The sequence below is a fragment of the Camelus dromedarius genome, chromosome 12, assembly GCF_036321535.1.
Source record: "Camelus dromedarius isolate mCamDro1 chromosome 12, mCamDro1.pat, whole genome shotgun sequence".
Taxonomy (NCBI): Eukaryota; Metazoa; Chordata; class Mammalia; order Artiodactyla; family Camelidae; genus Camelus; species Camelus dromedarius.
In genome coordinates, this window is record NC_087447.1 from 14,410,311 (window position 1) to 14,437,442 (window position 27,132).

The 27,132-nt window shown below is 55.3% G+C and overlaps 3 protein-coding genes across 9 annotated transcripts in view; 2 read left to right on the plus strand and 1 right to left on the minus strand.

Moving 5' to 3' along the window:
- The first annotated feature begins 683 nt into the window (after positions 1–683).
- PACSIN3 (protein kinase C and casein kinase substrate in neurons 3) lies at positions 684–9,004 on the plus strand. Of its 3 annotated transcripts, none has more exons than XM_031459678.2 (11): positions 684–785; positions 3,743–3,815; positions 4,064–4,153; positions 4,306–4,462; positions 5,218–5,453; positions 5,571–5,726; positions 6,299–6,474; positions 6,599–6,719; positions 6,893–7,029; positions 7,436–7,557; positions 7,944–9,004. In XM_031459678.2, the coding sequence occupies exons 3-11, from the start codon at positions 4,100–4,102 to the stop codon at positions 8,057–8,059; spliced, it is 1,275 nt and encodes a 424-aa protein (XP_031315538.1). In that variant the 5' UTR covers positions 684–785; positions 3,743–3,815; positions 4,064–4,099; the 3' UTR covers positions 8,060–9,004. The 3 variants fall into 3 exon arrangements, with proteins under 3 accessions (XP_031315538.1, XP_031315539.1, XP_010998966.1); XM_031459679.2 differs by lacking the exon at positions 684–785 and adding an exon at positions 843–954; XM_011000664.3 differs by lacking the exon at positions 684–785 and adding an exon at positions 1,263–1,465.
- A 65-nt stretch (positions 9,005–9,069) lies between these two features.
- Positions 9,070–19,455, plus strand: ARFGAP2 (ADP ribosylation factor GTPase activating protein 2). 5 transcript variants are annotated; one of them, XM_031459656.2, is made up of 18 exons: positions 9,070–9,242; positions 9,413–9,531; positions 10,094–10,166; positions 10,666–10,797; positions 10,885–10,965; positions 11,804–11,885; positions 12,174–12,230; positions 12,901–12,942; positions 13,307–13,359; positions 13,807–13,943; positions 14,045–14,176; positions 15,914–16,042; positions 16,122–16,256; positions 16,967–17,019; positions 17,151–17,277; positions 17,434–17,527; positions 17,627–17,745; positions 18,228–19,455. In XM_031459656.2, exons 1-17 carry the CDS (start codon positions 9,171–9,173, stop codon positions 17,729–17,731), a joined length of 1,623 nt encoding a protein of 540 aa, XP_031315516.1. In that variant the 5' UTR covers positions 9,070–9,170; the 3' UTR covers positions 17,732–17,745; positions 18,228–19,455. The 5 variants fall into 5 exon arrangements, with proteins under 5 accessions (XP_031315516.1, XP_031315518.1, XP_031315517.1 ...); XM_031459658.2 differs by lacking the exon at positions 12,901–12,942 and having other exon boundaries at positions 9,073–9,242; XM_031459657.2 differs by lacking the exon at positions 16,967–17,019 and having other exon boundaries at positions 9,077–9,242.
- A 1,440-nt stretch (positions 19,456–20,895) lies between these two features.
- The window catches only part of CSTPP1 (centriolar satellite-associated tubulin polyglutamylase complex regulator 1), a 159,200-nt gene continuing 152,963 nt past the window's right edge, over positions 20,896–27,132 (minus strand). Inside the window, exons 5-9 of the mRNA XM_011000659.3 lie at positions 26,999–27,084; positions 25,087–25,282; positions 24,315–24,424; positions 21,940–22,003; positions 20,896–21,669 (exon numbers count right to left, since the gene is read on the minus strand). Coding sequence (XP_010998961.1) covers positions 21,495–21,669; positions 21,940–22,003; positions 24,315–24,424; positions 25,087–25,282; positions 26,999–27,084 — 631 coding nt within the window. The 3' untranslated portion in view covers positions 20,896–21,494. The remainder of the gene's footprint in view (positions 21,670–21,939; positions 22,004–24,314; positions 24,425–25,086; positions 25,283–26,998; positions 27,085–27,132) is intronic.

The window sequence follows — 27,132 nt, forward strand, 5'->3', positions numbered from 1 at the left end:
TACCAAAGCTGGTGACTGACAAAGGGGGTGGAGGGGCGAAGTGATTTAAGAATGAATCGTGGTACAAAATCTGGGAATCAAAACATGTAAGGGGAGGAGCTCACGCCTTTCTGCCCAAGCCCCATCGCGTGTGTGACCCAGTCCTCAGAATGGGCCCCCAGATTGGCAAGGTGGGCTGTTCATAGAAAGGGCACGACTTTGGAGTTCCCTCCCTGCTCAACTACAGATCTTGTGCAAGCTAGTAAAGGTCTCTGAGCCTCAGTGTCCGCATCTATACAATGGGGATCCTAATGCTTACGAGGCAATGGTTGTGAGCCTCGCCGGAGCTAGCTTCTAAGAAAGCTGTGCTCAGCAAAAAGAGTAAGGCAGTATAGCCCCCAGGCCTCCCTCTCAAGTGAGCCAGTGCGGGCCCGATTCTTTCCCTCTTCCACCGGTTTCTCAGGCTCTGCAGAGGCCGAGGAGTGGCAAAGCCGAAATCTGACTCCCTATAGCGGCGCGGCACCACCCTGGGGATTCCGCCCTGGCGCTTCTCAGGCGGGAGCCGAGACCCCACCGCCCGCGCTGGGGAGCCGCGGGTTGCCGAGATGCGGGTAGCCCCTGCGCCCCCGTCACTGGCCGGTGGGGTTGCGGCCGCGACAGCGAGGAGAGGGCGGGGCCGGGGGCCGGGCTTCCCGGGGGGAGGGCTCGGCGCGCTCCGGGAGGCAGTGGCCCCGGCCCGGGAGCGGCAGGACTTGGGCTGAAGAGTGGCCGGACTCTCACCAGCCGAGGCACCCAGGGAGGAAGTGGTGAGTGCTGCCCACGCGGGGACCGCGGGGAGGCGGCGGCGGGCGCCACGGGTCGAGCCCGCCCTCTCCTCCTCCTGCTCCTGAAGTTTGCAATGAGACCGACTGCTGCCCTGGGAGCCCCCCGGCCACCCCGCTCTGCGGGAGGACGGCAAGAGCTGCGAGGAGCGGAGTGGGTGTCTCATCTGCGGCGCCTCGCGCTCAGCAAGTCCCCAGACCGGCCGGGGGTAGAGGGGCGTCGGGGCTGGCGGGCCACACCATCTCTGGCGGCCCCTCAAAGGCTCCAAACCGCCCTGGGACGTCCTTGCGCCTCAGCAACCCCTAGCTCTCAGCAAAGAGCACCGATTCCTGGGTCACCGTATGGAGTTTACGGCGGTGCCGGTCAGGGCAGGGTGCGCCCCATCCCCTCAGCGGTGACCGGCTGGCCCCACCCCCTTCGAGACCAAGTTCAGCAAGTTTGGCCATGAAGTCCTAGAGTCTCCATGCCTAGGCCTGGCCCTGCCGCTCCGCGTGGGCTCCACCGGCTCCGAGTTGTGCCGCGCCGGGTCCGCAAGAGGGGCGGGTCGAAGGGCGCCGTCCACAAGGGTTGAGACCAGAGACTGGCAGCCCCTGGGCTCCGAGGTTTGGTGTGAGGGCTCTGAGTTTGGAGTGCGTCATCAGAGAGCAGGCACCTCAGGTGGCAGGTCGGGTTTCCAAAAGTGCCCCTTTGTTACGCCCTTCCCTGGCCCTGCCTCCTCCTCTTTCCCCGCACCACCCCTCCCCCAGCCTCCCTGGCCTCTCTGGCTGCTGGTTCTAGCCACTCTTGCTTTAAGTACTCCCCTCTGTGGACCAGCCTACCGTCCTGTCTTATGCCTTCAAATCCCAGGGCTGTAGGCCGACCGGGAGGGGCTGCTGGAAGAAGAGGTCCTTGGGTGCAGCCTGTGACTCAGAACTGATGGGCAGGGCAGGATGGCAGTGCTCCCTCTCAGGGGCATGCCCTCGACTTCTGGAAAGGGTAGGGGTCAGTCTGGGGGGAGTACCTACCGGCCTCAGGTAAGGGAGGGTAAGTTCTTCCTTACCTGAACCCCAGGACTCGGTACCTTGGCTCAGGAATCTGTGAGGAGACCCTGCCAAGCCCCAGTGGACTTGTCCTGGCCCAGTAGGTGCTGGCTCCCTGGGCTGGGAAGGTTCATTATATGCTTTCTGAGCTCTTGCCTCTGGCAGAGTGTGTTCTGGGGACTGATCTGGGTCTCTGCTGGGGTCAGGCGGCACAGGGTGCTGGCCCTCCTCAGCAGGGGCCAAGGCGCAATGCCCACCCCCACTGCTAGATCCAGCCTGGGCAGTGCGGCCTGGCTGTGCCTGGGGCTTGGGCTTGTGTTTGCTCTGGGAGGCCGAAGGGAGCAGTGCCAGCCCTGCACACACAGCTTGCTCTGTTCTGGGGCCAGAGAGAGGGAACGGGTGGGGGGCAGCTCTCCTGGGAGCCCAGGCACGGAGGCTGGAGCAGGCAGGGGGCCCAGGCCCCTGGATGCCTGACTGGGACAGCTCTGAGTCCCTGGGATTTACAGCTGCAGCTCTGTTTCTCTCCATCTGGTTGGCAAGTCCTTTCTGGGTAAACGGAACAGACTCAAGAGGAAGCAAGGGGAAGTGCTGAGGACCCTGGTGGGGCCAGCTGCTCTGCCCTCTTCTGCTCTGTACCCAGGCCCCTCCATTGTAGACCTGAGCTCTTCCTCCTGTTAGCTGAGGGGTGGAAGCCTGCTCAGGCCAAGCATTCTCGCAGCTGCTATAGCCAGTGGGTTTCCTGGTCTTCAGGTGGATGTCATTTGTTTTCCATTCATCTACTAACTCCTGTGCCTGGAGAGACACAAGCTGGACCCCCAGGAAGTCTCTGTCAATGACTAGGGATGGATCCTGTCCTGTAGTCACAACCCAATGGGATATGTATCCTGATAGAGGGGTCACAAGAGGCTGTGGGAGTAGGGATGGAGGAATGAGCAGGTGACTGGAGAAAATCCCTTGCTCTGAGTTTTGAAGGATGGAAGGGTTCATCAGTTTGGGGAGTAAAGTGATAAAGCCCTGCTTTGAGGGCAACAAGTACACTGTCCTCTGGGGCCTGGTGGTGTCTGGTGGTGTCCCTGGGGCTTGCTCAGAGGAGGAAGTGACTTCCTTCTAGGGGCTTGAATCAGTGCTGAGGAAAGCTGAGACCCTGCCCAGAGACAGGAGGGGAGTGGCTGCATGCCACTGTGTCTTGTAGCCCCCGGGAGTGTTGGCTGTGGGGCTGGAATCTGCCTTGCCCTCCTCCGCAGTTCTGGAGCACACTCTCATAACTGGCTGATTACCTGTCTGTCTCCCCCTGCTGCCCCAGACTCTGGGTTTTTTGAGGGTGGGGCTGAGTTACTCATTATCCATGGAGCCCTCTGGGACCTCAGTGGATGCTGTGGAGCAGGATGAGTGTCCTTTGTGACTGTAGAGCCCCCTCACATTTCTTGTCTGTTGCCTGTTTGAGTCTTACACCAACCCTGGCATCGAAGCAGACCAGGAGGCAGAATTTCTATCTTAGGAGGGAGCTGTGGCCCCCAAGGAGAGGACAGTAAAATGCACGTGTTCAAGCTTCATGGCCAAGATAAGACTCAGGCCTCCTGGCTCCCAGTCTGCTCTTCCCAGCACAAGGAGCTCCTGGGGTGTGGCTGGGCACCCGCTGACCTGGCCTGGTCTGGTAAAGGGTCGCCTTGTCGTTCACAGAGAGGCCACAGGCCCTGGCTTGGGCAGGCATCCTCTTCTCTCATCTGCGGTCAGGGCAGTGGGGCCCTCTGCCTACTACCCACCCCCATCTGCCATGTAATCCCTGACTGGACCGTGTGACCCGCCTGGCATTCTCCTGGCTGGAATCTGGCGCTTCTGACAGCAGTTGCTATATCGGGGGAGCTGGGCACCACCCTGGACGCTGTCAGCCCCACCCTTACCCCCTGCTTTGCTCTTGTTAGCTTCAAGGCAGAATCACAGTGGCAGCTTTGAGAGTTGGACACCCAGGTCCCTGAAGTGATCTCTAGGCCCCAGGTATGTGGAGTGAGGTGGTGGGGAGGGTAGACCCAGGGCAAGAGGATGAGCTTTGAAACTGCCATCGTTGCCCCCACCTGGGACCCTCCTGGGGACTTCCAGACCCCTGCCTGCTAAGTCCTAGCTCTGAGCAGTTTCTTGGGTGGTGGGAATGGCAGTGGGGGCAAAGCCTAGGGGAAGGAGAGGGTCTTTTCCTATCTCTAAAAGTGTGTGTCTGGCTACTCTGCTTACCCATCTGCCCTCTACAGCCCTAATCCGCCACCATTCCGTGCTGCGGGGACACCATGGCTCCAGAGGAAGATGCTGGAGGGGAGGCCCTGGAGGGCAGTTTCTGGGAGGTGAGTGGCTGGGTCCCAGGTTTGGGGATGGCACTGAAATGCCCACCCCTCTTTGGGCCCAGCCACCTGTCCAGGGGAGGAGCCTAGCTGTCAGCCCCAGCCCTGGAGAGGGCTTCTCTCTGGTGACATCACCCTTCTTGTGTTTCCCCCAGGCCGGCAACTACCGGAGGACAGTGCAGCGGGTGGAGGATGGGCATCGGCTGTGTGGGGACCTGGTCAGCTGCTTCCAGGAGCGCGCCCGCATCGAGAAGGCCTATGCCCAGCAGCTGGCTGACTGGGCCCGCAAGTGGAGGGGCGCAGTGGAGAAGGGTGAGCCAGTACTCGGGCCTCACTGGGAGCAGAGGGCCGCCAAGGGTGGGGCGACCAGGCAAGATAGCTTCTTTTTGCACCTCCTGTGGAAAGTTTGAGGCTTCCACATCTGTTTTCCCTTTAAAGAGGGAGGATCCTTCTGGTTATTCTTAAGGTTGTGCTGTTAGAGTTTGCAAAGTATCATCATGAGTTATTTTGCAATTTCTAAGAACCTAATTATGGAGATGGTTCTGTTCTACCCACTTTCTAGAGGAGAATGTGGCAGTTCAGAGAGGCTAAGTGACTTGCCTGAAGTCACACAGCTAATAAGAGCTAAAGCTTAAGCCCAGGCCTTCTGACTTGGGAGCTTGGGATCTTTCCTAACAAGCTTCCTTCCTCTGGGACAGACATTAGTTCCTCCCCTGGGGCAATAGAGTGTAGTGCTTTATACCACAGACCTGGGTTTGAATCTCATCTCCACTTGTAGCTCTAATGCTTTGAGCAATTAACTTCACTTCTCTGGGCCCCTGCTTTTTTTGCTTTTTAAATATTGTTCCTTACACCGTCTTCACAGTGGTGGTTGAGGCAAGGATTTGGTGAAATCTCGTTATGTCCAGGCACAGAGGACGTATTCAGTAAGCAGCCCCTGACTTCGTTGTTGTTCATCTTTGCATTCCCACTCTGTGCCTATCACCCAGAGAAGCACCTGAAGAGAGGGGGTGGGCTCATTGCAAGTGGCATCCTGGGTCCAGCCCCAGCCCTACTCCTCCCCGCAGGCCCCCAGTATGGCACACTGGAGAAGGCCTGGCACGCCTTCTTCACGGCGGCCGAGCGACTGAGCTCACTGCACCTGGAGGTGCGGGAGAAGCTGCAGGGGCAGGACAGCGAGCGGGTGCGTGCCTGGCAGCGGGGGGCCTTCCACCGGCCTGTGCTGGGTGGCTTCCGAGAGAGCCGGTCTGCCGACGACGGTTTCCGGAAGGCCCAGAAGCCCTGGCTAAAGAGGCTGAAGGAGGTGAGCCTGCGACGGATGGGCAGCAGAGGCCTGACTTTCTGGGGTCGGCCCTGGCCTAGAGGGGGTCAGGGCATGGCATGCAGGGTCCTGAGTGGTCCCTCTGTGTGTGTGTGCCAGGTTGAAGCTTCCAAGAAGAACTACCATGCAGCCCGGAAGGAGGAGAAGACAGCGCAGACTCGGGAGAGCCACGCGAAGGCAGACAGTGCTGTCTCCCAGGAGCAGCTGCGGAAGCTGCAGGAGCGGGTGGAACGCTGCTCCAAGGAGGCCGAGAAGGTACTGGCTGCGGGATGGGGCCAGCCTGGGTCAGGGCTTCCTGAGTGTCTTTTCCAGTGCCCAGCACTCTTACTGCTCTAACCCTCACCTGCCAACTTCTCTCCAGGTTATCATTTCAAGGAGGAGCCTGAGAAAGATGATGATTTTCTCAGGAATGGTGCGGTTTCAGGCCCTGGGATAATTTTAGTAGTTGAAGAGACCTTTCTAGCTCCTTTCTGTTCACAATGTCCCACCTGGGACAAGCTCTCAAGTGGTCTGCTCTGCAAGAGTGCCCTTCCTCCAGCTCTACATATCCAGATCCTCCCTGTCCTCTCAGTGCTTCTCAGTGTCCACCTCCTTCTGGAAGCCTTCTCTGATTTCTCCCACTGCTCTCCATAGGTTGACCTCCGCTCACTGTCCACCTGAATGGCACCTCCCTTCTAAGGCTCCTGGGGTCCTAGAGGGCAGGAGACAGTTTTGGGACCCTGGTGCCTAGCCCAGGGTCTAGCCCACACCAGGTGCTTAGTAAATACTCACAGAGTCCTGAGCGGAGAAGGTCTGGTCCTCACCAGACCCCCTCCTCTCCCACCCAGATGAAAACCCAGTATGAGCAAACACTGGCAGAGCTGCATCGCTACACCCCACGCTACATGGAGGACATGGAGCAGGCCTTTGAGACCTGCCAGGCTGCCGAGCGCCAGCGGCTTCTCTTCTTTAAGGATATGCTGCTTACCCTACACCAGCACCTCGACCTCTCCAGCAGTGAGAGGTACGACCTGTGGGGTGGGCGTGGAGATCTGGGGTGATGTTGGGTCTCATCCATTGCCTCTCTGGGCTCTGGCTGGGCTGAGATTCCAGAGGCCCAGATCCTGAGGGTCGTACCTGGGACATAGGTTCCAAGAACTCCACCGAGACCTGCATAAGGGCATCGAGGCAGCCAGTGATGAAGAGGATCTGCGCTGGTGGCGCAGCACCCACGGGCCAGGCATGGCTATGAACTGGCCACAGTTTGAGGTACGTGTCCCAGGAAGGCTGGGGCTGGGAGGTGGGGTGGGCTCGCAATGTGCTTAGCCTGGACCTCACGAGGGAGGCTAGAGCTTGAGATGAAAGAGGTGAAGGTGGTCTGGATGGCCCTGGCTGCCACCACAGCCTGCAGCCCAGTCTGACCCTGGGCACTGTTCCTGCAGGAGTGGTCCTTGGACACACAGAGGACAATCAGCCGGAAGGAGAAGGGTGGCCGGAGCCCTGATGAGGTTACTCTGACCAGCATCATGCCCACAAGAGATGGCGCTGCACCCCTACCCCAGACCCCTGGGTCCCCAGGGTGAGAGCTGGGATCCTGGCTGTGGGAAGGAAACAGCTCTGCCCCCTGCCCTGCCCGCTCTTCCTCTGACTCCATCTTTTCACTCCCTTCACACCTGAAATGGGTTGAAAATTGGTGCCAGGGACCTTAGGACCTACTTACGAGGTGTAATGATGCCAGTTTTAACGGTGGTTGAGATGTGCCACGCATTTCCCATGCTCCCCCTCATCTGCTGCTCACATCAGCTCCGTGAGGCAGGAAGAGCCCCTGAGATCACAGGCATGCATGGCAGAAGTTAGATGAGAATCTTGCAAGTTTTTCCCACCTGCCTCTCCCAGGGTTCCTCTGGGAGGGGGGTGAGTCCTAGGCCTTCTCGCTCAAAGTGTTCCCTGTGCCTTGAGCCTGCCCCTTGTCCTCCTCTCTCCAGCGGCGGGCAGGATGAGGAGTGGTCGGATGAGGAGAGTTCCCGGAAGGCTGCCACTGGGGTGCGGGTGCGGGCACTCTATGACTACGCGGGCCAGGAAGCTGATGAGCTGAGCTTCCGAGCAGGTACCCTGGACCCCTTTTCTGGTTCTTTCTAAACTTCAGCCTCTCCGCCCCTCTCCCCCACACCTTTACTAGCCTGGGCAGGAGTGTGGAAAAGGGAAGTCAGACACACTTCTCAAGGGCCAGTTCTCTGACACTAAAGGCTGCTCTGGGTCCAGCCCTGAGGAATCAGAGTGTCTGCTCAGAGCCCTTACCTGCCTCTGAAAGTCACCCAGGAAACTCACTGCTGCATTCAGGGTCAGGGGTTGACTTTGATTTCCCTCTGCCTGAGCCAGGTCTCTTCTAGCTGGGTTCTCCTACTGCACCCCACCCCCACTCAGTCCTTGACCCAGTTGCAGGGTTGGGGCTGGGCCAGGACAATTGCCAGTGACCAGTCCCCCTTCCCGCAGGGGAGGAGCTGTTGAAGATGAGCGAGGAGGATGAGCAGGGCTGGTGCCAGGGCCAGCTGCAGAGTGGCCGGATTGGCCTGTACCCTGCCAACTACGTGGAGTGTGTGGGGGCCTGACCTGTCCTGACAGCCCTTCTACAACGTTTCTCCAACCTGAGTCAGAGCCCAGCTTCTTCTGGACAGCCGGACCTAAGGGCTCTGGACCATCCTGCCACTGCTGCCTCTCTGGCCCTTGAGGAGGGAGAAAGTCCTGGGACCCAGGGAGGGGAGGGGCCTGTGTCTAGGAAGGGACTGGTAGGGAAGGGCCAACTGAGTCTAGGCTGAGGGGAAGATGGAGCGGTCAGGAGGTGACAGAAAGGCTCAGTGGTGCCTAGGCCTTCCTAGGTGTCCTCCAGTCTCCCCAGGAGCTGTGGACCCAGGTCCTGGTTTCTGTGTTTCGGGGTTCCTGGGGTGGGCTTGGGATGAGTGTAGTTCTGGGTTAGCAGCTCTGTTTTGTGGCTTGTTCTAGTGTGTATTAAACTTGGGGGGGGGGAAACCCCAAACACTCTCAGGCTTGCGTGCAACTTTTTTGCTACTCCACCCTTGCCAGGCTGCCGACGGCATCTGGAGAGAGGCACTGAGGGGACGTCCGTGGGCCTGGAGTATACTATGGGGGCGGGGGTTGGGCAAAAGTTTGCTAGCTTAGTATCTGCTCTGGAAGGGACTCAAGATCAGCCTTGATGTGGAACGACCAAGCCTGGAGGCTGGGTGCTGAGTTCTGAGTGGGGCTGGAGCTCAGCCAGTTTACCTTCCCGTTCAGACCGGCGGGACCACGAGTGCTCGGTAGGACTGTTAATCATTACTCATTTCGAGAACTCGCTCAAGAAGAGGACGGCTCCGTGGCCCCGTAACCCACGTCTCTGGGAGGTGGCTCCACCTTCTGGGGGTGGCTGGGCGTGTGGGTGGCTCTGTGGCGAGGTTTGGGCCGGCGGTCTAGCCGTCGCCCCGCCCCGGCTGCCGATTGGCCCGGGCGCGGCGCGGCGAGCAGTCGGGAGACCGCGGTGGAGCCGGGGGCTGTGACGTTTCGGCGCCTGCTCCGCCAGCCGCTCATTGGTCTAGATCGGGACAAATCACCCCACCCCTGGGCGGGCCGGCCCCCCTGAGGCCCGCCCAGTGACCTCCCTTCCCGGTCGCGGATTGGCCCGTGACGGGACCCGTCGGTCGCGCTGGTGTCTGGGAAGGAGAGAAAATGGCGGCCGAGCCGAGCAAGACAGAGATCCAGACTCTTTTTAAGAGGCTTCGCGCAATTCCGACCAATAAGGTGCGTGAGCCGGGGGCGCGCGGGGCCCAGCTCTGGCCGAGAGGGACTCTCGCGGCTCTCCTGGGGCCTGAGTGAGGGAGAGGAGCGGGCGTGGGCTGTCTTCCTGGAGTGTCAGCGCCCGGCCTCGACTCGGGGCCCCTGACCGTTCGCCCATCGCCTTTTCCCCTCAGGCCTGCTTCGACTGTGGCGCCAAGAATCCGAGCTGGGCCAGCATCACGTACGGTGTTTTCTTGTGCATTGACTGCTCCGGGGTGCACCGCTCCCTGGGCGTCCATCTCAGCTTCATCAGGTGGGGTCTCCTTGCGGCCGCTGTGCTTCTACCCGGCCGGCCAGGACTGTGCTCAGGAGGGGAGAGTGGCTGCTGGACTTGGACGGCCCTGAGTTCGGTGTTCCAAACCTCTCACGGGAGGGAACCGCCAGTGTGGGCGCCTTGCCACACCGGCGGTCCGTCTCCGCGTCTGGGTCAAACTCCTTTCATCCCTGGTGGTCACACTTGACACTCCGAGCGTTAGTTTCGGGGAAAAGTTACCGGCGTCGATCTTGTTGCTGATGCGCGGATCGAGTACATCTGGAGCGAGACTGTGGCGGTCCTTCAGGGGAAGGCCGAGTCCAAGCTTGAGTGCCTGAGAATTCGACCTCCTTTCGCGTCTGGAAAATAATTAGTAGCCTTTTGATTAGATGAATGAAGAGCAAAGCTTTCACGGACGGGGCAGAGTGGAGGAAACAGGGTGGTGGCTGATGAATATTTCCTGGGCACCTACTGCAGCCCGAGGCCAAATGACAGGCGTGGGTCTGCCAGGGAAGCGTCCCCTGGTACCTGCTGGTAGGTAACACACAGCCCTTGCACACAGGTCCACAGAGTTGGATTCCAACTGGAACTGGTTCCAGCTGAGGTGTATGCAGGTCGGCGGGAATGCCAATGCGGTAAAGCTCCTTACCATCCTCCCGCCCCCTTTCTTCTGTCTGGGTACTGACGTTATAGTGATTTTTTGGAGGCCCTCTCAGTTTCTCTGTTTAGGGGATTCTCTCATCTATGGCAACACCGTACACTCTTTTCTACACTTGGAAATTGGTCACTGTTCTTCTCAAAGGGGCTTTGGACTCAAACTAAACTAGACAGACATTCTTGGGGAAAGCCAAGGGAGTTGGGGCCTCCACAGTCATCCAGGTCTTGTGGTCCTGGATGAAGGAGGGGCAGAGTGGGACCGGCATGCTGTCCTTAGGCAAGGTTGAGTGAGGGCTGCGCTTCAGTCATTCATCTCAGAGGATGGGAGGCTGTGTTTTTTGCAGGAGTTTATGAGGAACTTCATGAAAAACTGGTGTCAGTAGAATGTATCATCCTGTATAACCATGCTGTTAGAAGGGAGTGCCTCTTTTGCTCTGGGGAGCATCACCTGTAGCACGTTCTCTCTTTGGTCTCTAGACAGCTTTCTTCCGCCAACATGGATGCACAGCCAATGATGCCAACACCAAATATAATAGCCGAGCTGCCCAGATGTACCGGGAAAAGATCCGGCAGCTGGGGAGTGCGGCCCTGGCTAGGCATGGCACTGATGTAAGTTCCTGTTCCCTGGGACTGGGGTCATGGGGTGAGTGGGAATATTCAGAACCTTGTGATTCATCGGTGTCTTCTCCTTTCCAGCTTTGGATAGACAACATGAGTAGTGCTCCCAGTCACTCCCCAGAGAAGAAGGACTCTGATTTCTTCTCAGAACACACTCAAGTGAGTGCCCACAAGGAATGTTTCCCACAATTGTTCCTGACAGGTGGTTTACTTACTAAGGCCAAGGCCCACGATCATGAGCATGATCCACTCCCCTTGGTGTGGTACCTCAGACGGGGAATGTCTGGGACCCACTGCTGGATAGACCCAGGTGTTTCCTCCTCCCATACTGGGGGTGTGGTGTGGTCCTCCTTAGAAACAGACTCCTATAAACTGGGGTGGTAGGGAGGAGGAGGAGAAGCTTCTTAAAGCCTCAAGAGTTATCAGGAGCCCCAGACAGCTTTTCCTGGATTTTTCAGCTATGAGAAAGGCTCTGTAGTTGGGGACATTGAAAGGATTCCCTCCCTAGCAACCCCTCCCTTGGGAGGAGGTTTCCCCTGTATAGGCACTGGGTGCTGAAGTCAGACTTTCTCTGTTTGAATCCCTGCCCCTCTACTTAGCATTTCTAGAGTGGTAGCTAAGGCACCTAATGAGTCAAAACTTAAGTTTCTAAGATGGAGAACATATCTATCTCATAGGGTTTGTTGTAATATTTAAATGTATTTCTTTGTAAAAAGCCCTTAGACTTGTGCCTGGCACATGGTGAGTGCCCAGTGGTTGTTGGTTGTTATTAAATTAGGGGAATGGGTGCTGGCTCTTAAGTAAATAGTGGAGGGGTGGGAGTGGCTGCTAGTTTCTTGCTTGTTTCTTCCATGGTGAATAGCAACTATAATTTTACTTGCTAACCTCCAGTCTCCTTTCCTTGTGGCTTGGAGTGGGGCCTTGTACCCACAAGATACTTGGTGCTCCTTGTCAGCAGGGATGACTCATCAAGGTTTCTCCCATCTGGCCTTTTCAGCCCCCTGCCTGGAATGCACCAGCCACTGATCCATCAGAGACCCAGCAGCCAGCCCTGTCTGCAGAAAGCAGTGGCCTGGCACGTGAGTTCAGCCCAGATTCCAACCATGTGTCCTGGTCCTAGCAAAGGACTCAGTGGCTAGGGATGGGACACCTGGCCAAGGGAATGGGCATAAGAGGTCTCCTGTATCTCTGGGTGGGCTGGGATTCATTTCAGTCCTTTGGAGGAAGTGGTGGGCATTCCTTCTATCTTTTGGTGGCCTCAGAAAGCTGAGGAAAGCCAGTGCCCCTACTCTTGTCCCATCACTTCCCTTAATGGGAGGTCATAGGAAGCTTTGAGCCTTACACCTAATTCCAGATTGCATCCACAGATCCAGAGCATGGCCCCAACATGGACCTGCTTGGCACCTCACCCAAAGCGACTCTGGGTCAGTATGCCAGCTGGCAGGTGTGGGGTGCCTGGGAGAGGGTAGGCCTCGAGGGTTCGTTTCAGATCTGTTGCTGCCTGGTCATGTGGACTGAGGTCCCAGGAGACCGAGCATCTGATCTCTCTGGAGTGGCGCCTGGGATTAAAGTGGCTGCAGCACTGACCACAAGGACTTTAGAGCAGGCCCATTGCATTGATGAACCTGGGCGGTTGGTGTCCCAGGCCTGGGTTCTGCCTCCAGGTGTGGGGCTGGGTCTGGTTAGCATGAGACTGGACACCAATCCTGGGGGCTGAGGTAGGATTGGCCTGTCTGGTCCATTTCTTGGGACACGGGAACAGCTCTGAACTGTAAATGGCTGGAAGTGACATTGTCCTTTCTCAGCCAGTCCCTGGCCTATTAGCTCTTTTCTATTCTTTTCTTAATGTTCTTCAGACTTAGTTCAGGGTGAACAGTCCACTTGCTGCCCTTGTTTGTTCTGTTGACCTTTGGGGGTTGGGGCAGGAAGCCGGCAGAATGACCGTCATACTGACCCCATGAGAAGGCTGGCATGTCCTAGTCTGGAATGAGGCTCTGTAGGGGCCGCTGGGAGTACCTTTGGCTACTGGGCTTGGGAGCTATATGGAGGCTCTGGGGTGGGCACCCTGTAAGTCATAAGTCTGTTTCTCTCCAGAGTCCATGTGTCTGTCACCTAAAGGGACTCTTCCTGCCAGAGGTAACCAACAGCTGCTTGGAGAGCCTGGCCCTCACACCAGCTCTGTGCTCTAGGAGCAAGGGCTAGAGTTTGGCCCCTGCCCGCTGCCTGGCAGTCTTCGTGTTGGGTCAGGGACTTTGTCTCTGGTGCTCGGGTCTGGGTTCCTGTGTCAGTCTGCTGGGAGCCAGCGGCCTCCCCTAACCTGTCTGTCTTGGCTTGGATGTCCTGACTCCGTTGGTTGGAACTGGTGGTGGCAGCTTTGCCTCCCCCTGCGTGAAGCTGTTCTCTGTAGAAGCTCTTGCCAGGAAGCTGCATGATGTGGACTGAGCTTCTGCCTCTGACCTCCCTTTGTCTTCTCTCATGCCTCACTCTCTTTCTCACACAGAACTGAAAACCTCCCTCATTGGCAAGAAGAAGCCAGCAGCAGCTAAGAAAGGGGTAGGTGAGGAGAGGCAGTATGGTAGAGTGGTTAGGAGCTGGAGTCACACTGCCTGGGCTCCCCTCTTGACCCGCCCACTTACTGGCTGTATGACTTCAGCAAAGGTGCTTCACTTCTTGGCACTTTACCTGGGAAAGGGCTGTCAAAATGCCTGTCTCCAAGGGGCTCCTGGGAGGAGTCAGTGAGATTTGTGCACGTAAGTGCTTAGCATATCCCGGTAGTGCTGGCTGTTGTCCTCAGGCCCTGAGGCCTCTGCTGGGGTTGTGTGAGCCACCTCTGCCTGACTTCAGTAGGACCAGTTTTCCCTCTCCACCATGCTGTTGGGGCTCCTATTTTTTACACGAAACTTTAAGAAGGAACCCTTTCCTTGTGGGTGTTTCCATGCCAGGGAGGGGACAGAGGATATCGTGTTTGGCAGAGCTCTCATCACATTATTCTCCTCCCAGCTGGGTGCCAAGAAAGGCCTCGGGGCCCAGAAGGTGAGCAGCCAGAGTTTCAATGAGATTGAGCGGCAGGCCCAGGTGGCAGAGAAGCTCCGCGAGCAGCAGGCGGCTGATGCCAAGAAGCAGGCCGAAGAGTCCATGTGAGTGTTTGTGAGAGGGGCCCCAGCTAGCGTGGGGTTGGGTGGCCAGGTAGGACAGGTCACCACAGGTGTTGGCCTCTGACATGTCTGTTTCCTCTAAGGGTTGCCTCCATGCGCCTGGCCTACCAGGAGCTCCAGATTGACCGTAAGAAGGAGGAGAAGAAGCTACAGAATCTGGAAGGGAAGAAGCGCGAGCAGGCAGAGAGGCTGGGCATGGGCTTGGTGTCCCGAAGGTGAGCCTCAGCTCTGGGGTGTGGCAGGGAAATGCCATTGTTCTCCTGGGAACCACTGCAGGTTCTTCCCAGCAGTTTGGGCTTCTAGGCTTAGTGTTCCTCTGAGGCTGAATAATGACTTTGCTGATTGTCTTAAAGCACCTGGTACGTGCTTGGCACATAGTAGGCATGTGTTTGCTAAGTATTTGTTGAACAAGTGAAACACAGGATCAATCCAGTAGACTATGGTGGTGTTTTTTAATGAGGGTGCTAACTGCTTTGAATAGCAGGACAGTTCTTTATTTTTCAAGACCTTCTTGAGAATTGCAGGGTTTTTAGCATCTCTAATCCTTGTCCACTAATTGTCATTAGTGCTGCCAGATACCCTAAACACTGCGAAATACCTCCAGATGTGCAATGCTCTTTGCTTGGGTGGTACCCTTCCTGTTTTAGGACCACTGTGTTTGTGTTGCTGTGGTTTCCTTAAACAAAAACAAGGGCTGCAAACCAGTTCTCTTATGCATTTTGTTTGCATTACACTAAGAGTTAATGTCTAGAGATTTCAGTAATGTTAGGTTTTTTTTATCTCTCTTAAAAATCGGAATATCTGGCAGTGCTGAGGGGAGCAATCCTGGCTACAGTGAGCTTGTGCTGAGAGGTGGCTTTCCAGGGGGGCATGAGCTCCGCCAATGGCCTTATTTCCTTAAACACAACAGTCCTGGGCAGGAGGTATTGTTACCCCTTTTTGCAAATGAGAAAATTGAGACTCACAGCAATTAAGCAACTTGCCTGAAGCCCAGAAATCTAATATTTGGTACAACTAGATTTTGAACATAGTACTTTTTGATTTCAAATCAGTATTTGTAGCCATTATGCTCTGCTTCTCTGGAAGAAGATAAAGCTGGGTATTTCAGCTTAATCTCTCAGAACATGTGCCAGTTGGATTTAAGTTATTCCCTTTCAGTCTGTGGGCTACTAGTGTAACCCACAGGTAATCAGGGAAACAAAATTTTAATCCCCAGAGGACTTTAGGTCTCTTCCCCTTCCCTGTTTTGGTCACCAGAATTACTGGATTAAAGGGTATGTTTAAAGTGTTTTTTTGTTTTCTTTTCTGTAGTGCAATAGAATCTTTTATTTAAACTCAGCTTACCCTATTTAAAATCCTCCTGCAAAATATTCACTCCTTGGAGTCCTGACAGCCAGAAGCTGTAGATATTTTTAAATGAATTTATTTAAATGAAATTAATCCTTAAAATGCCTCTGTGGACTTGACACAGGAGGAAAGAGGCATCATGAGTTGGTACTGCTGCCAAATTCAATGCCTCTTCTCTTCGGGAAGCCTTAAAAAAAAAAGGATGGGATAATTAAGAACTCACCCTTTCATGCCGTTAGACTCATTTCCCTGGTTTGGGGCATTTTTCTTTTTTCCTTTTTGTTTGTATGTGACCATCTTGGTGAATGATATGGCTTATGATGCAGTAAGTTAAGGACAGAAAGCACTATTATTTGATGCATATTATCATTAAAATTAAAACAGGGAAACCTTACTTTGAGAAAACAAAACTATTGTGTTAACTGGTGAGGTGTGCTCTCCAGTACAGCACAGTTCCGAGCACTCCCTGCTGAGTCTCACCCAGCCCTGGGCGCACAGGTAGGGGAAGAAGGCTCTGGGTGGTGCCCAGCAGCTGGGCATCTTCTCATGCGGCAGCTCTGATGCTCACCCCTGCTGTCCTGCTCTGGCTCTGCTTTTTTCTGCAGCTCTGTCTCCCACTCAGTGCTGTCTGAGATGCAGGTGATCGAGCAGGAAACCCCAGTGAGTGCAAAATCCTCCCGCTCGCAGCTGGACTTGTTTGACGATGTTGGTACTTTCGCCTCTGGACCCCCAAAGTAAGGCCAGTGTTGGGGCACAGGCTTGGCCATTGTGTTCCTCATCAAGGTTTTCTGAGCCACTCTACTGTCTCCCTAGGTACAAGGACAACCCCTTTTCCTTGGGGGAAAGTTTTGGTTCTCGCTGGGATACAGATGCTGCCTGGAGTATGGACAGGATGGAGGAGAAGGAGCCAGAAGTGACCATCTCAAGCATCCGGCCCATTTCAGAAAGGTGGAGTCCTCTCAGGCCACACTGTCCAGGAGGACTCTGTGGTGATGGTGGATTCTGTATCTGCACTGTCCTGTATGGTAGCCACTAAGCATATGGCTACTGAGTCTTTAAAAAGTGTCCAGTATCAACTGAGAAACTGAGTTTTTAATTTAATTTAAATACATTTAAGTAGCCACGTGTGGCTAGTGGTACCAGATTAGAGTGCAGGAATCAGGCTCTGGTTTGAGCCGGGCTTTACTGCCACAGGCCTGAGAGCCTTCTTGAGGCCCATTTCTCTGGCAGGAGGGGCCCATTTTTATGTTTCATTTCAAGGATTATGTATCTTTGGTTCTTGCCCAGTGTTATTTTAAAAAGCATATTCCATGCTAAATCTAGGTAATGCTTAACTGATAAACTATCTGCAAATAATCCAGTTGTGAAATGGGGACATGAGTAATGGCTTCACAGGGCTGCCTTAAGGATTAAGTGTAATGAGACTTATAAAGCACTTAGCCCAGTGTCTGCATGTCAGGGCTTAGGTGGGAGTGACCATACACCTTTTCATCCACACTGGAATGCTTTTGAGAGTAAAAAAACTGGTAACAGTTATGCCAGGAGAGTAGGTATAAATCCAGGCAAACCGAGACATGTGGTCACCCTCATGGTTTGGTGCAGAAGCCTAGCCTGCACCATATTGGAGGTGATAGAAACTCTCTGTGCCTTGGCTTCAGGGTGGAGAAGAGAGGGCCCTCGAGTCCCAGAGCCACAGTCGGAAGGGGCCATGGTGAGCATCCTCAGAAAGCCACTGGTGCTTTTTTTGGCCTCTGGTCGCTATGGGATAGTGACACTACAGTGATACTATTCTCTGATAGTAATGAGAAGAGTCAGAGCTGTTGTCCCACCTCTGCCCCTCAGAGTCACAAACCGGAGGGAAGTGGAAAGCCGGAGCTCAGGCCTCGAGTCAAGTGAAGCACGTCAGAAATTTGCAGGAGCCAAAGCCATCTCATCTGACATGTTCTTTGGGAGGGAGGTGGATACTGAGGTGAGCAGAGTTGTCTACCCTGAGCCTGGAGGCAGCACCTAGAAGCAGAGCTTCTTCCCTACCACTTTGGGCTTTAGCCCCAGGGTGGCGGGGCCAGTATGAGTCCATGGATCACTGGCCCAGGGATCCCCAGGCCTTGCCTTCTCTTCACCACAGTATGAAGCCAGGTCTCGGCTACAGCAGCTCTCAGGCAGCAGTGCCATCAGCTCTTCAGACCTCTTTGGGGACATGGATGGAGCTACTGGAGCAGGTTGGTACCACACGAAGCCTTGAGTAGAGGTGGAGGGTTCTCTGGACTGGGAGGGGCTTCCTGCCAGGCTCAGGGTCACCCCTTCCCTTGCTTTTGTAGGTAGCGTATCTCTGGGGAACGTGCTGCCCACAGCTGACATTGCCCAGTTTAAGCAGGGTGTCAAGTCCATGGCCGGGAAGATGGCTGTGTTGGCCAATGGTGTGATGAATTCTTTGCAGGTGAGGCTGGGGCTGCTTGACCTGGGGTGGGAGGGACCTAAAGCATAGTGCTTAGAAGTTAGCCTTCTCCACCATATCCAGACACTGCTGTAGGGTAGCCTTAGCCGAAGTGAGCACGTTTTCCTTTCCTGGAAGGACAGCGTCCTTCCTTGGAGCTTGGTGCCAGGGTTGGGCCCCTCCCTAAGATGATGCTGTGTTCTACTCCTTTTCCCACACTTTTGTCATCTGGACTATTTCTCCCGTCCCCGCTTCTGTAGATCAGGCGGGGCTTCCCTCTTGGGATCTGGCCAGACCCCTTTCCTGGGTTACAATACAATAGAAAACAATTACTGCCGTGTTGAGCTTGGTGGCCGAGTACATGGCCCGGCCCTCCCCCAAGTCCCCGAGTCCCATGGGTGGAGTGTGTCGGGGGAAGGTGTGCTCACTGGGTACCTGCCACAGTTTGGAGTCTCTGACTTTGTTTTTTCTTCCCCCATCCCCAGGATCGCTATGGTTCCTACTGATCCAGGCTCCATTGCTCAGGCACGTGGTGGTGACAGCAGCAGAGACCTCATGATCCCCAGGCCAGGGGTGCTCGCCTTGTGGAAGCTGAGGAGGAATTGTGACTTCATACATGTGGTGTGTGAGCGGGGTGGCCTTTGAGGATCTCGGGTGATGGGTCGGCAGTACCAGCCCTGACCTCTTCCTGTAGGTTGAGCCCTTCATTCTCCTCCCCTCGCACCCCCACCCCTGCGTGCTAGATGATTGTTCTTCCAGTCCTGCCCCCAAAGCTGCTGCTCACTTGTCCTGCCACACTGGGAGTGAGGGGTGGGAGTTCCCTCAGGATGGCTTATTCTGGGTCCAGCCCTTCCCCAAGTAGGGAAAGTAAAAAGTATAAGGCTTTTTTTGCCAGCTCTAGGATCCCTCCAGGTCATCTGGGGTTTGGCCTCTGTCCCCTGGAACCAGCGGGAGGTCTAGAGAGAGTTCTGCTGTCGACCAGCCTGCAGGGGAGGGAGGCTCTGGACTTGCTGCTGCTGTTGCTGCTCCAGTGGTCTCTTCCGGGCACCAGGAGAGGGCAGGGGAAGGGAAGGACCTTTGTCTGGGCCTTACTAAGGGCTAGAAATGTTACCTGGTACCTAAAGGTTCATTTGGGATCAGACTGGAGGCCCGAGTGATCTTCTCCTGTCTCACCACCCCTTTTTTACAGTGACCACTTGGAGGGTTACTTCTCCTGGTGTCTCGGGTCCTCCCATACCATCCATTGTGGAGCACAGGACCTTCTGTCCCTTCTTCCCCTGCTTGGTGGCCATGGTGGGTCTCATCTGCCCTGTGCTCTGCTTTGGCATAATGCTGGCCAAGGAAGCAGAGGATGTGAGGGACAGAAGCAGGCTCCTGGGGCTCAGCTTTTTTGTCTGCATCATCGTGGTCTTAGGGGGCCTGGACAGCCCCCCCCACGGAGAGCCTGAGGCGCCTACAGAGCTGCAGGTCTTGCCCCTGGCCGCTGGGCCTGCACTGTGTCATCCTTGGTGCCATCTTTCCCTGCCGTGCCAGCAGCCTGGGCCCAGCCCGCCCCCTTGGGTTGAGGGTGGGCTCCCAAGCAACACAGACCACTGTTCCCACCACCCCCTCCCCCAAAGGGATGTGACTTTCTTTCTGGACTGTTTGTATTGAAACAAAACGGTGTCAAATAAAGCCCCGACAGGGCCCTGGGCCTCTGTTGGTCTGAGTGAAGTAGTGTCCTCTCAGGGTCCTGTCTCCCTGCCCAGTGCAGGCCCTTGCCTCACTCCCTGGGCTACCACCGATACGAGTAGGGCGTCGGTGCCGAAGCTGAGGGCTCTCTCTCCAGGGCCTCCAGTTTTTCTCTTCTCTGAAAGCCAAAGGCCCCTGGCTCCTTGGCCCTGTGCTGCCGCGAGGTCCGGTGCAGCCTCGACCTCACCACCCTGTTGCACGCGGAGGAAAGAGCTGGTATTAGTTGGCCCTTTAACTCATCCACTGAGCCACGTGGCTGCAGGCAGGCAAGCGACTTCAGCCCTGCACCTCATCCCAACCATAAGCTTGGTTCAGGGCGTGTTTTTCAGTGGAGTTTTAAAATTAAATAAAATATACAGACCTTAATGGAACCCTCCAGGAAGAAAGGATATATGTGTGTGTAACCCTTTTAAATCCAGGAAGAAAGGACTTGTGTGTGTGTAAAATAAACCCTTGGCTTGGCAACCCTAGGGGCTCCTGGAACATCTCTGTGCCACCTTAGGAGGGGTATTAGGGGTAGTGTAAACTACTGGTCTAGGAGACGGGTGATTAGAAAGGATGAGTGGAGGGAGCTATGGGGCTCTACACCAGTGATTTCCGAAGTGTGGATCTGGGACTTCCAGCTTTGGAATCATCTGGAGTGTTCATAAGCAGATTTCTGCGCCGCATCCTAAGCTGGAGTGCGGTAATTTGCATTGTAAACAAGCTCTGCAGGTGACATGCATGCCAAGATTTTTTGAACTTCTTCAGCTAGAGGCTGGAGATGACTGTGGGTCTGAGACCTCAACCACATGGCCTGAACTTCCCATCCTGGCCCAGTGCTGCAGGGCTTTGGGAACCAGTCTCTAACTGTCCAGGGGGGCTGGTCTGGGCAGGGACAAGCCCAAGAAAATGGTGTGCCCAGTGGCTTCAGAGGAAGAAGCCTGCTCTGCTTGGGTCCCTGGGTGCGTTTCTGGAGAACCCCTGCCCAATTCAGGGAAGTCGAATACCACCTATCTTACCTTCCTCCAGTCTTGGCTGGAAGCTGGTACTCCTCAGCCTGTCTTGTTCACAGCTGCATTCCCACTGCCCTAACCCTGAACAGGTGCTTGGAAAATGTTTAATGAAACTCTGGCTAGAAGACTCTGCAATGCTAACTCTTTGTGGCCAGTCTCTATAAAGTTATGGGAATCTGGCCTTGAACATCTCAAGTTTGTTTCCTGAAGGTCTGTTCCAGCTGCGAGCACCTTTCCCTTGAAAGGCTGAAGTCATGTGCAGGACGTAAGCCCCTCTTTGCTCATTATCTGAGGCAGGCCTCCGGGTCTGAGTGGTCCTCCAGCCCCTATTCCCCAGTCCTGCCAGAAAAAGCTGGGCTCGGCACCAAAAACTCAAAACTTGCCCCTTCCCTTCACCCCCTCAGTCTAGTGGCTTTAGACTCACCACTTACCAGACACAAGGGACTTTATTCATTTCACATATTTAACTATTAGACACAAAGGAGACTTGAAGCAGTTTTTGAAAGTGAAATTGTCTTCTTGCCCACCCTTCTCCATCTTATGGCTAGTGGCTGTTCCTCCAGCAGAAGGCCACCATGGCTAATCCTCTCAATACTTGCATCACTGGGTGTCACCCCTGACCATGCAAAGTCCTGCATGGTATTCACGGTCTCTCCCCTCCTGGAGTTGCTGGGAGGAGATGACCCTTACATGGGGACAGTCAGCAGAAGGCTAAGGCCAAGTCACCTTTCCGGTGGCCTCAGCTCCATCTGCTGTCAGCCTGGGGCCTGATTAAAGGCTGACAGGGCCAGGGAGAGTAGCCTGTTAACTTAACGAGGGTCACTGCTTAGCTTGGCTGGTCACTGCTTAGCTTGGCTGATCACTAGAACCCCTCTGATGGGTCTTGGCGCTGGGGCCATTATTTGGGCTTTTCACCAGCAGAGGGCAGCATGGCACAGAGGTGGGAGAGGAAGCTGAGTGGGTGTCCCAAGGGCTGGCACGGGGGAGCAGGGTACTGGGCACTGCAGAGGAGACCCTTCAGACTCCTCAAGTCTCGGACTCATCTGTCTCTTCAGTGGAGCCATCGCTCTCTGCATCCAATTTGCGGGCGTGATGGAGGGGTCTCCAGGGGGAGCCGATCCGGGGAGGGGTCCGGGAAGGCAGGCAGCTGGCCTCTGGACTGGCAGTGACCGAGTTGACCAGGCCTGGGATCTGCACCAGCCTGAAGGAGGGAAGAAGCCAAGAGGGCAGCGAGGTACCTCCTGTCCAGAGACCAGGACCTCCTCACTCACTCTTGCATATGGATGAAACCATGGGCTGTATCCCTGAAGGACTCAGAGGATCCCTGAGGCCTCTGCTGGCCTCCAAACCCTTCCCTGACAGATAGGGGTTGTTACAGACCAGTGCTGTGTGACCCGTGACGGGGCGCTGCCATGTCTGGCTGAGGCTGGGCCCCCCACAAGGGGGCAGCACCTTCCCACCTGACACTTACAGTCGTTCCAGCGCCTCATCCATAGCTGGGTCGTGCATCAGGTCCCCTTTGTCAGGCAAAGCTCCTAGGAGATAATTGGGGTCACAAAACTTAATCTGAGGGTCCTTCAGCCAGGCCTCAGGCAGCCCCATCCCTAGCAGATGCCTCCATGCCCCTCACCTACATGCCTGCCTATTCTGCTGATGCTGGAAGGGCAGATCTAACAGATTTGGGGAAGAGGAGTTTAAGAGTACTGCTGTGAGGGCAGTAAGTCTTGGGTACCGCTAGAAGAATTTAGTGAACCCCACTGCCTACTCTCCCCAGCTTGTGGCAATGAGACCTCACCGAACCTCAAGGTCATTGCACAAACAGGGCAGTCCCCTTCCAGGACTAGATGGTGGGTTGTGAGCTGGTGCTGGGGGTTTAATCCTTTCCTGAGGCCCCAGGTACTGAGCTGAAAAGGAGCCAGAGACACAGGATATGGCCCAGGCCCCAAAGACAGGAAATTACCTAGTTTCGTGCCTCGAAATCAGGGTGACCCCACTTTGGAGACAGAATGGTCAAACATGATGCCTCGGCTCCTCCAGGGAGGGTCCCCAGGTGAGGAGAGAAGACTGGGACAGGTTCAGACCAAACTCTCCTTTGCATGGCCTGAAGCCACCAGGCGGAGAGCTGTCCCTTCTCTGCACAACTCCCTTTGAGCAGGTTTCCTCAGCTATCAACCAAGGGCAGTAATTCTTAGATATTGGGGGAAAGTGAGAGAAGAGGGTCTTGGGTGCTCCTTGGAGCTATTAACAGTGGAGGGAAGGTAAAGCTGAGCCTGCAGATAGAAAGAGTCTCACCAGCAAGTTGTTAGGGAAAAGAGCTTGCTGGTGGTCAGGGGCTAGATGTGGCAGTTAACAGTGCTGGTCTCTAGAAAGCCTCAATCTTAAAATTACCCATCTGGCTTTTGTTAAATTCCCTTTTTCAGATGATGCCTCCTGGCCCCTTTTTAGTGGTTTTCAAACTATGTCCGAGGGAACCCTTGTGTGTGTGTGTGTGTGTGTGTGTGCGTGCGCGCGTGGTGCCTTGAGGACTGAGGGAACAGGACAACCCCTCTCTACAACTGGCTGCCGGCTGGCTGCACCCAGGGTTATCTCGGGCCTCTACTGCACATACTGGAGACGCAGGAGGGCGGAGACCATGTGCTCTTTCCTTCTCCCACTTGCCCAGCATCAGTGCTCTGTTAAAGCAATTGAATGAACGACTGTCCTTTTTAAAGGCCCTAGAAAAAGTGGGGGCATGAGGTTAGTCCAGGCTGTGACCCAGCTGCTATTTGGCTTTTTCCTTTTCCTTCCTAGGGGCTGACTGATGGGAAGGTGGGGAGGATCAGTTACTTAGGAGTGTGAAAGAAAACTGAAGCAAATCCCCACTCCCTGCCCCCTTACTCCTGACTTCTGACTCCTTTTTGTCTCCTTTGTAGTTGTGCCTCTTCTGGCTGGGGACGTTGGCTATCAACCTCACTCTGTTGAGGGGTCCCCAGATCTGTGCATGGTGCCTGAGTGGCCCTCCTCGGCCAGTCCTGTGGGGTGTATACTCCTGTGCACCTGGAGCACACCCAGCAGGCTCTCTGTCATGCACCATCTAAAGCATCTAGCCCAGTACATGGCTTGCTGTGGCTAGCATTTAACGGAAGTTCAACTTCCTTCTCTTGATCCCATTCCTGCAACTGGCAAAAATCTTCTTTGAGACTCAGGAACCAGGGATCCCAAGCACACCTGGATACCTCTTGAGGAGAGAGACTAATAAGAACCCCTCAAGCTCTGCGGTGATGAGAGGCAGTGGGTGTTGGGGGGGGGTGTGGGTGGAGAAGGCCAACCAGTGAGAATGAGACGATGGGCAGGAAAAACTGGGCCAGTCCGGGCCTCTCTCCCTTTTTTAGTCCCTTTCAGACTAATAAGATATTTCTTCCAGATAGGAATAAAAGGTCTCCTCAGACGCACCTTTGCCCTGGTTACAAATGGGATTCAGGTCTCTTTGATACATAAGCTCCAGAGCCACTGATTAAAGAGCCCTGTGCCTGCCCAACCTGTAGGCCTCTCCCCAGAGCAGACTGGGGATTCTGTGGGCCGGGCTGGGCGCGCCTCTGCCATGGAGAGGCTGCTTCACGTTGAGGCAGGACCTTGGGCAGGGAAGGCTGTCCCTCAACAGGGGCGTGTGACAGGCCTAAGAGGGCACTGTCTTGTGTTACGCATGTTCTGGCTCCCTAGGCCTCAGAGTTTGGTGCTGAGAAGTCGAGGCAGACAGGGTGAAGCCCCCCACCCACCTTGGGACCACGTCTACCAGCAGAGGCCAGCTCCTACGTGGCTTTACATCGTAGGCGCCAGAGAGGCTGGCCACAGCTAGCTCTGGCTTACCGAGGGCTTGGTTGATTCCATGATGCTTTGAGAGAGCCACAAGGAATCCGTAGAAGGTCAGTCTCTGAACGTTGCTTAGGACCTCTTTGACAAGTGCTGGGGGTGGGCAGCTAGAAGGGAGAATACAGATGCCAGATTCAAAGACTAGCCAGTCTGCCTGCCACATTTTCATCCATACCTTTAAGCTTAGGAGGATGCCCCAAGCCAAGACTGAGGGACCTGCTTGCCCTGGGGGCCCTAAGATCCTGGGGAGCATGGCAGATCCAGGAGCAAGGCCTTGACTGTGGACAGAAAGGCTGGCACGGTCACTAACTGGTGTTTCACTAGCAGGGGTGAGAGGAGGGATGGGAAAAGGGCTGTAGGTGCTGCCTCCCCTGGAGGAGATTGAAACCGGCTGCTCTGTCCCCAAGGGGGCCGGATAGGATAGCTTAACCCTCCCTTTCTGTAGGGTGAATGCTTTGTACAGTGAATGTTTTTTCCTTCTCTCTAAAAAATCAAGACCAGTCTACCTCCTGGCAAGGAGAAGAGGGCCAGGCGGGTCATCGCAGCTGGCCTTGCCCAAGTGAAAGCAATCCTTGCTAAGTGAGCCGCCTGGGAAGCCTTTCGGTCCACAGCCTGGGCTGGGGGCAAAGGGCACTGTTCTAAGTCATGCTATGACCGTCAAGGGCCCTAGAAGTCCTGGGGCAGTCAGAACATCTTGCTAGAGAGCTGTTCCAGGGCCAGCAGCCGCCAGCCCCTGGGGCTGAGGCGTGTCTGCACACCCACTTCTCACCTGTACTTGTGCCGGTCACACAAGTTCTCCAGGCACTGGTAGAAGAGCGACGCCTCCACGCCTTCCAGCACGCTGGCCTCGCCCAGCGTGGGCCGCTGGCGGTGCTGCCCGCTGGACGACGTTGGCACAATCACCGTATTGGGGTTCTTGCCGGACAGCAGGTCCTGATAGATGGCAGCCACGCTCTCCAGGAATTCTGGGCACCGTGAGTAGAGGGGCACAGGTCAGGCACACTCGGCCCTTCGCCCTCGCCCCCTGCTCTGGGTGTCAGCTCAGCTCCATGCCAGCCTCAGTCCTGGGAGCAGGGCTTGTGTGACCACCACACTCATGAGAGGGGACACTAGTCTGTGTTTCAGCTCAAATGTCCCCTCTTTTGGCAGTTGTTCCTTGAACACATGAGACCCCGGGTTACATACTTTCACACCTCTATACTTCTTTGTAGCACTTATCCAGAGAGGGGTTACCCTGTCTCCTGGTGGAAGGGAGAATCTTGCACAAAAGGCTGGCTCATGCCTGGTCAGCCTTCCTCCCAGCGCTCTGCCTGGCACAGAGAAAATACTATAGATATTTAAAAATATTTTTGAAGAGCGAATGTGTGCGCACGCCTGCTGGTAAGCCCCAACTTGTGAGGCCACCTGCCTCTCTGACTCAAGAAATCATGCTGGACTACCAGTGTGGAAGAGCGAGCTTTCCAGCTGCTAATTTATTAAACGTTGGAAATCATTTTCAAGTGTTAGTAGCTGAGCCACTGGAGGCCAGCAGGAGCTTATGGCCCATCTCCCTGCCGTCTGACACGCACTGCTGTGATGCTCAGGGCCCCGCCCGTCCTGGGAGCACTGCGAGAAGACAGCCTGGGTTCACGGCGAGGGGAGAAGGGTCTCTCACACACGGTGGCTCCTTATCTAGGGCCCAAGAGCATCAAAGAAATGGGAAAGAGCTGCCTAGAGCTGCTAAGAGCAGGTGGCAAGACCCCAGGCTCCAGCCCTGCCTGGCCAGGCCCTTGGGCCGCCATCAAGAAAACAATGTGGCGCCTGAGTGAGGCCAGTGCTGGCTGGGGCCACCAGTTGGCAGGAAGGCCATGTCCAGGCTCCAAGGACAGCCTTCTGTTTACTGGAAGAAACTGTTTGAAACAAGTTTGTTTATGGACATAGTCAGCAATTCCTAAACCCAACATTCCATTTGCTGTTGCTGTGTGTGAGCTGGTGTGTGCTGGCATTTTTTCATCTATTTTTATTCCACCTGATCCCAGCAAGGATTGAAGGGCACAGCTGGTGAGCACTGGGGGGGGCAGGGTGGGAGTGTGAGAGAGGACTGGCGTGTGCTGATTAAAAGCTGTGTGGGTGGCAAAATGTGTGCTCACACATATGAGTCAGGACGGAGGGCGAGCCCTTCGATCACAGTAATACAGCAGAGCTGCTGAGAGCACTGGCTTTGCAGTGGGCCCTCTGCTCAAGTCTGGGCTCCACCACTAGAAACTCTGTGCCTTTGGCAGCTTCCCTCCGTAAGCCTCCCTCTTAAAGGACCTACCTCAGGGCTGTTGTAAGGATTACAGTGCTGAGTGCTATGCCTGGCATAGAGTAAGTTTCCGATAAATAGTGAATTTATCGGGTCTTGTTACAATAGTGTGTATAGTTGTTGTCATTGTCATTATCACTTAAGCTGATTTGTTGTGTACTGCAGACTGGAAGCTCTATGGTTTCCTATGTCTTGAGAAGGCTCAGGGAGTCGGCCCTGCAGACTGAGTCTTGTGACCACCAGTGAGAACTAGACATCCCGCTAGTGACCCATGGTGAAGGCCACCACCAGAGGGAGGAGGGGGCAGTGTGTGCCGGGCATGCAGACGGCAAGGGCAGCGGTGGGGAGTGGGAGCCGTGGTCCTGACGGGGGCCACAGGGGGCCCTGGAAGACTCACCTGAGTAGTAAAACTGAATCTGGAAGGCAAAAAGGAAATCTGAAAAAGACATCAAGCAGTCCATGGCATCGTCCATGAGCACAATCCTGAGAAGAAAAGAGAGAGAAAATATGACAGAATGTGTGTGTGTGTGT

Bases quoted from the DNA above. Each gene is read 5' to 3' on its own strand.
- PACSIN3 (XM_031459678.2), top strand. From the start codon at position 4,100: ATGGCTCCAGAGGAAGATGCTGGAGGGGAGGCCCTGGAGGGCAGTTTC. The intron at 6,720-6,892 runs GTACGTGTCCCA...CTGTTCCTGCAG, and splicing joins TGAACTGGCCACAGTTTGAG to GAGTGGTCCTTGGACACACA. The intron at 7,030-7,435 runs GTGAGAGCTGGG...TCCTCTCTCCAG, and splicing joins CAGACCCCTGGGTCCCCAGG to CGGCGGGCAGGATGAGGAGT.
- ARFGAP2 (XM_031459656.2), top strand. From the start codon at position 9,171: ATGGCGGCCGAGCCGAGCAAGACAGAGATCCAGACTCTTTTTAAGAGG. The intron at 10,798-10,884 runs GTAAGTTCCTGT...TCTCCTTTCCAG, and splicing joins TGGCTAGGCATGGCACTGAT to CTTTGGATAGACAACATGAG. The intron at 16,257-16,966 runs GTGGAGTCCTCT...CCTTGGCTTCAG, and splicing joins ATCCGGCCCATTTCAGAAAG to GGTGGAGAAGAGAGGGCCCT.